The 7,644-nt window shown below is 34.7% G+C and overlaps 1 protein-coding gene across 1 annotated transcript; it reads right to left on the reverse strand.

The window, feature by feature from the left end:
• Positions 1-2,456: 2,456 nt before the first annotated feature.
• LOC106303811 (zinc finger CCCH domain-containing protein 49) lies at positions 2,457-3,667 on the reverse strand. Its single transcript, XM_013740137.1, has one exon. It carries the CDS (start codon positions 3,628-3,630, stop codon positions 2,593-2,595), a length of 1,038 nt encoding a protein of 345 aa, XP_013595591.1. The 5' UTR covers positions 3,631-3,667; the 3' UTR covers positions 2,457-2,592.
• Positions 3,668-7,644: the final 3,977 nt, after the last annotated feature.

Genomic DNA, 7,644 nt, shown 5'->3' on the forward strand with positions numbered 1-7,644 from the left:
AGAGAAATAAATCAAGGTTTGATTGATCTTATTTTATGGTCTCTATCTTTAAATTATTTTCAGTTTTATTTTTGATGTGTTCTTTAATTTGTTTGAGTTAAAATTTGATTTTAAAGATTCATTTGTTTTTGTTTTCTTTTAAGAAAACTTGTAATCGCAAAACAAAACATTAATTGTAAGAACAGTTTGTAAATGTTTTTGTGATGAAGCGAATTGTTGATTTAGTTATGTTTGAATATATGTTTTACCGGTTGATTTAGTTTAAGCCTTTTTGAAATGGACTTATTAGTTACCAGACTACTAGGTGAACTGACTGAGTCAAACTTGAATCAAAATTTTTTATATAACTGTAGTTTGTTTCTAGAGAGATTTGAATTTTAGAAAAAGTGTTTTAAACATTTACAGATTTCTTCTACCATTTGATCGTAACCATACCGCAGGTATGCCTTGTTCATTCCACGACTAATGTTTTCGATTGTAAAAGTAACTAGATCTTGATCCGTGCCGCACAGATATTTGTTTTTAATTTTTGTAAACGTTTAAAAATTAAATACATACATTATTGTACTAATTAAATTAGAAGATGTTAATTAATTAAATATAACTGAGTTAATTTTATTATTCTTAAAAATTTAAACGATTTTGATTAATTTAATTTTTAATAAACCAATAAATTAATCTGATCATTTAATCTATTTCATAGTTTTTTATGGATTGCAAAATTGACTTTTTGATTTTTTAAATAAATGAATGATTGCATATTTTCTAAATTTATTAGGTAGCTAAATATTATGCAATTTCATAACACTTTTTATGGAAATTGTTATTTATAAAATCAGTGGCATTAGATGGTAATTATTTAGAAAAACTTAGGGTTAAGATTTATTTGTACTTCAGTTTTAATAGTTTAGATATAGGCATAATATTTAACTGGAGTTGGATAACTTAGATCAACTTGTAATTTGTTCGGTTGTTTTCCAATAGCCAAGTCGACCCCGTTTCAGTATTTTGTTTGCTCCAATCATACGTTTACGTTTTTATATCATAGTTTCTCATAACAAAAATAATGAAGATATGCAATGAACATAGGTTTGTCAAAAAATAATTTAAATAGTTATAGAGATAAATGTCCATTAAATAAATGCTTTATAATTAGTTTTCTTTTTGACATTAGAGTCGAGATTGTGGGCTAATTGCCCTACACAAATCTATTAATTCGCTGATTACAGATTTGGCCGGTTCCCCATATAAACATTTCATATTCCATTTAATTATATGTATGTTACTTAAAATGTTAATTGTGATACCTAACATTGGACTCATATGTCGTTTTCAACATTAGTAAAGGGTATATCACAAATTTTTCATTATGAATCCGTAATTTGCCTTAGTATTTCAAAGGTCAAAATACCAAATACATGTTACTAATTGTGATTACTCGTTTTCTTAAACATTGCACGTTACTAACTTTTACCATTCAACAAAACAATTCAAGTTTTATAATTTACGGCATTACCAAAAGAATCACCGACTCAAATTATATCAACCTCAGTCTTGCATTCTTCCTTTTTTGGTTTTTGTCTAATTAGTTTTTTAATTATCATAGTGTTGATTTAGTGAGACTTTTCTTTGATGTTGCACGAATTGTATTGGTCAATGTCATTTTCTTATCTATGTTATTATATACCTAAATGGTATTGGTTGTATTGGATAATGTCAGATCGAATGATTTGCCCAAATACTACTTTACATTTGTTGAACCAGTCAAATCTTACTAATTAACATTCAAGCTTTTAAACTCAGTCAAAACTCATGAAACGATAGGTTACAACGTCAAACAGCTCGTGTTTTACACAAAAAAAAACTATTTTCATTATTCATTACAACAAAATAATTTATAAGAGAACTCTAAATGTAAATGTGGTCTTAATCTAACAAAGAAAACATTCCTTGGCACTAAAAAGGCTTGGAATCGAATCTACCAACTCAGTCGCCTTTGGTAGCAGAAGCAATAGCCATATTGTTAGCTATTCAACAAATAATTAAACTTGCGTGTAAGATAATCTAAGTGTTTGTGTGGAACTAATGAGGAGCTTGGATCATTCATCAAGAGAAGGACGAAAGCAGGAAGTAGATATCAATGAAGCAACACCTACAATCCAAGACATCTTGAACTTAGCTAAATGGAATAGCTTTTGTTTCTACTATGGTCCTATAAATCTTGTTCATTATGTTGATTTGCTAGAAGACCAGGTTTAACAATCAAAATTATGAAATTGCCTGTTACAACTTACAACTAGTTAGTTATTGTGTAACTAACTACATTTCCAAAAAAATGAAATGTTGACAAAAACGATACGATACTTATAATAATAGATATATTACTAATCAATAATTAAATTTTTTTAAACCTTAGGCACATCTATACAACGAGAGATTACTTAGTCTTCTCAAAATCCTCCACAAAAATCCATATTTAATTATTATTACCGATAAAACGAAATTAGTAAATAATAATATGAACACCCTTTAGATCTCCTGCCTTATCAATCAGATTTTTGATATCCAGGTACGGGTCGGGCTTTTTTTCTCTTACATCAACAGCTCAGATACCCACCCGACATCAGGAGCTTCACCCGAGTTCTGATCCTGATCCGGTTCAACCCGATCCATGCAATTATCCTTGCTCAGCTTCTCAAACATTTTTGCACGTAGCTCACGACCCGACTCCACGACCCGCTCCATAGCAGGCTCTTCCTCTAAACCATTATCCCAAATATCCATACTTCCGGGTCGGATCGGGGTTGTAGGAAGACTCTGAAACCCATGACCCAATATGGATCCTCTTGGCGACCCGAATCCGGATTGGTAGCATCTTAACGGATTATTATAAGACGAAGGAAATGACTTCACCTTCTCAAACTGCAAGTTCCTAAACGACGACACGACAGAGTGACTCAGTGACTGAGTCTCCGAGTCAGCCCTCGGGCTCATCGGCGGCGAGCTAGAAACAGAAGAAACCGAGAGCTGAAACGCTCTACGAACCGGAGACGATACGTCAAAGGAATCAACCTGGTCGGGGCTCCGGTTATGGAGACACCTAAGCTGATCAGGCGAGTGAGCAAAGAAACAAACTCTCCGGCGGCAGTTACCTCCGTCTTTGCACGGCTGAGTACGGTAACGAGCGGGATGAAGCCAGCACTCGAAAACTCCGTGAGCAAACTCGCACGAGTCCCCTTTCTTGCAACCGCCTTTTCGAAAATCGGGACAAGCCGTCCCGGAGTAGTTGTACTTCGTCGGATCTCTCCGGCGAGCCTTTTCTCCGGGATGAGCGTACGGACACTCCGTCCAGTCGTGGCTCCGGCCACGAGCGCACCTCCTGACTTTGAAGTCGTACATGCGGAAATGGTCGCAGGAGTAAGCGTCGACGGGAGAGTCCGGACCGAATAGATCCGTATCCGGTTCGTTTGACGGGAGATAACGTTGCAACGCAGCTAAAGCTTCGAGCATGCTGCAGTCCGGGCTGCTCATCGCCGGAGAGAAAAGCTCCGACTTTGTGAAATCTTCGGAGACGGGCCATGTAGGTATCTCCACCGTTGGGTACGTGCGGCGAGTTTCTCCAATGATCATGTTTTGTCGGAGGCGAAAGAGTTTTGTTTTTGTTGCTGTTTGGTCGTCATTCACCTGCAGAGCTTTATGTAGTAAAATGGTTAACCATGGTTTGGTTAAATATTTTAACTGTAGTTAAGACTATCTGCCTAAGACTAACTGCAGTTAAAAAGCTAATTGATTAGATTAAAGTTACAAGGCTGTGAGTTAGACTTATGTAACAGAGGCTTGTGACTTCTCCACGAATAGACTTAGTTGGACTTTTCATGATGTGGACTTTTCTTAGCATGACCTTGGGGAAGTTAAAGTGACCGACATGTGAGCGTAATGGTTATTTAGGATTTATTATATTCAGTCGGAAATCTAGTTGCCTTCTGAGGTCGGTCGAGTTTTTGATACGCTGAATGTCTTAGTTAATTCAACCTTGTTTTGGGGGAACAATAAATTAATTAATTGTATTTAGTCTTTGATGTTGTGTATTAACTTCGATATAAAGTATTGTTTTAAACTTTTTTTTTTTGCCATCATAATTTATAAAGACTCAAAGGCCAAATAGATACTACGTAAATACAAGGTCCAAAAGACCGATCTGTAAAACATACAGGAACAACAAAACCAACCAAGCCTTCAAATATTTCAAAGTCCAAAAGTAATCCACTCTCAGCCACTCGTAACACCACGTGTTACACACACAAAAAAGGCATGTGGTTAAGGGTTGAAACGTCACCATCTCTTTCGGCTTGATCTCGCCGCCAGAACCTCTAAACGGCACACCACCGACATCATACTGGAACACGAGCTTCCACCGTCTTCATCGACAAACCTGAACAAACCAAATCATTTGACCACCGGAAAACAACCGGGAACTTGACCACATCCACCGAAAAACCACCCCCAACGGTTATTGAAGGTTTAGGAGATTCAGCAGTCACCACGCAAACAACTGAGCTTTGAAGAGCTTCATCGATTAGAATCGAGATTTCATCCAAACTCAGGTCACCAAACACGAAAACGAAAACATCACACCGCTCGAGCACTTCCGAGAATACGATAGCCAGCGACCACCGCCGAAGAAGGAACGGCACGGCCCCAGAGTTAAAAGCCAGTCATCCACCCCACGGTAGGTGTAATACTGGAACAGAACACCGAACATGCAGCTCCAAACGAGAACGAAACCATCGATGCCGAAACGAGATCAAACAAGAGGATAAAACCAAATATAAAACCACAAAAACAAACAAACAAATCCGGACCGATGACGTGACTTAAGGAGTCCACTGTCATCGGCTGGAAGCCGAAATCAGAAATTGATTTACTTTTTTTCTCTCTCTAAATGCGACTTTCTCTATGGTGATTACCTAGACCTAGTCTTTTATGATTATTATAGTTAATTATTAAATAGTTTTTATTTTATTTGTTTTACCTAAAATATGTTATATTTTAAAATGTCATACATACTCTCGAAGCTTTTCATAATGTTATTGAGTACCAATTTTGAGAAAGGGTTTGACAAAAAGAGAAATGTAAAAAAAAAGGAGAATGGAGTATAAGAAATGTGTCGGGACGAAGTAGACATGTTGGAGAAGATATGGAATAACGTTTTAAAGACATTAAAGTAGCAAACATTTTATGTTTCTTTGCTAAAACTGGAAGCAATTCCATATCCCCCTAAACACAAATCGACCTCTCATATATCCTTTCTTCTTTCTTTTCTTTTTTCATTAACATAAAGTCATAAACGTTTTATATTTTATCCTTTTTTTGTTCCTCTCTATTTGCTTTTAACAATTACTATTGAACAGTTTTGTTGAAATATAAAAGAGTTTGTGATGTTTATATCTATAAACCTGGTTATGAGTTAGTCTTATGTTCTCTCTGGTTATGACATAGTTACGAGGCTCAGATTGTGACAGATATATTTTCCTAGATCTAACGAAGAAGACTGTTCTCAAATATCTAAAACGTGTAGCTCATAAGTCATAAGATTCAATGAACAACTATTATTGATTGGAAGATAGTGGAAGATGTACACTCCACACACCATGCCTTCGTTTTCATAGTATCCGAACCGTATGTACGGACCAAGGTATCTCGTGTTGTGGTCCGCTCTTACTGGCTGAAATTGTATAAAATTTTTCTTTAAACGTCAATTCTTCTTCCTATCAACTTGCAAATGCAGTCCAATCAAAAGGCAGACACAAAAAACTTATATCGATTATTTCTCTTTGGATTTCTACTGGCTTAGATATTTACCCGACATCCACATATTTGGCAGCCGTACCTTTTGTCCAATACTAGCTAGTTTGATGGGGAAATTTGCTCATTATTTAGCACACATTTATCTTTCAAATTTCAGTTATTTGTAGTTAAGTATTAACCGGTGCAATACTATGGGTGTGATTGAAAAGTTTTCTGGCGCAACTAACATAGCTAAAACATTTATTACTCTTATTTACTGAACAATTGCTAATAAGGTGAAATTCATTTACTCTACATTTACTTTGATTACTATTTAAACAAAAGAAATCGCACACTTATTATACCACCACTTTTTATCAGAGTAATTTTTTGTCCTCTGTTTTTTTCTATCTCATTTATTTGTTTCCTCTCAGTTTCACCTTTTATATTTTACGAATTGCTACAAAAATTACCAATCACACCCTATATTCAATAATAACTATTCAAAATTGTAACTAAGAACTGAAGATTAGTTATCTAAAACTCAAACACCTAACAAAAATAGGTGGGCAATAATGATTTATTCGACTCGAGGAGATGGGCAACAATATTGAACTGGTCCGAGGATGTAACTACACCTTAGCGCATCTTTAACTCTATTATATTTTTCATTTTAAAATAGAGTTTAGAGTAAAAATATTATAATGATATCTTATTAAATGAGTTTATTCTATATATAAAGTAAGTTATTTTTTTTGTTTATTACTTTAATTTTTACTATAAAATAGAATATAGTTGAAATATATCATAATTTTATTATAAAGTTATTCCATTTTTGAGTGAAAATTAAGATAAATCATGGGAGATGGTCTGCACGATGAGCATGACACATCTGGAGCGGTATGGTGACAATTATTTATTTCATTGATTTCTGTGTTGTTACACTAAATGCACCCAATTCACGTCTCCAAAAATATTTTTAATAACAGTATGGAACTGTATATGAAAACATTTAATACAACATACATAATGCGAGATGATCCATTTAAGTATTTATCGCAACGGCCCCAACCAAGTGTACCAGTCGATAAATGAGTAAAACTGTTTGAACTATTGGCTGCGATCATTTAAGAGGTAATTTAAAGTTTGAAGAACGAGTAATATGGAGTATATTTTTTCGTGGTAACAAAAAAGTAATAAAATACTATATAATATTCGAGGTATAGACTGAATAGAAACCATGTGACGCCTAAATTCATATTGTGTAATCTGAGCCACAAGTTTTAAGATGTCAATTTATTACTTTAACTTTTTTTCCTTTTGTTTGTCAAACATATCATTTGTCTTCCACTGTTAAATCACAAATTTATGCATCAGTTTTGTCATCGAGCAGCCACGCAATACAACACAATAATATATCAACAATATGATATTTATCAATATTTTCTGAAAAAGATTGATCAATATTAGACTATTAACATGCATTAACCACGTGGACATGGTTGCACTTCAATTGTCCCTTTTACCGAGATGCATAGTGATCAACCAGTTTCGTTGCTATACTATTCGAACTTTTTTTTTCTTTTCCGGATAGGTATCCGTGGGGGGGGAGATAAACCCAGACTAATCCCCACGAGACATTTCATCCGGGTTCGCACGGTTATAGGCGAAAAAATGACCAAGATGACTCGAATCCAGGATGGATACTCCAGCTGGAGTTCCATTACCACTAGACTAAGAGCTTTTGGTTATACTATTCGAATATGTCAGGTAATATTTACCTTCATCTCTATTGCTAATTAAATTAGGTAATTCAATTTACATTATATAATCTTAACACACTTTAACATTTATACC

The sequence above is a fragment of the Brassica oleracea genome, chromosome C7, assembly GCF_000695525.1.
Source record: "Brassica oleracea var. oleracea cultivar TO1000 chromosome C7, BOL, whole genome shotgun sequence".
Lineage (NCBI taxonomy): Eukaryota > Viridiplantae > Streptophyta > Magnoliopsida > Brassicales > Brassicaceae > Brassica > Brassica oleracea.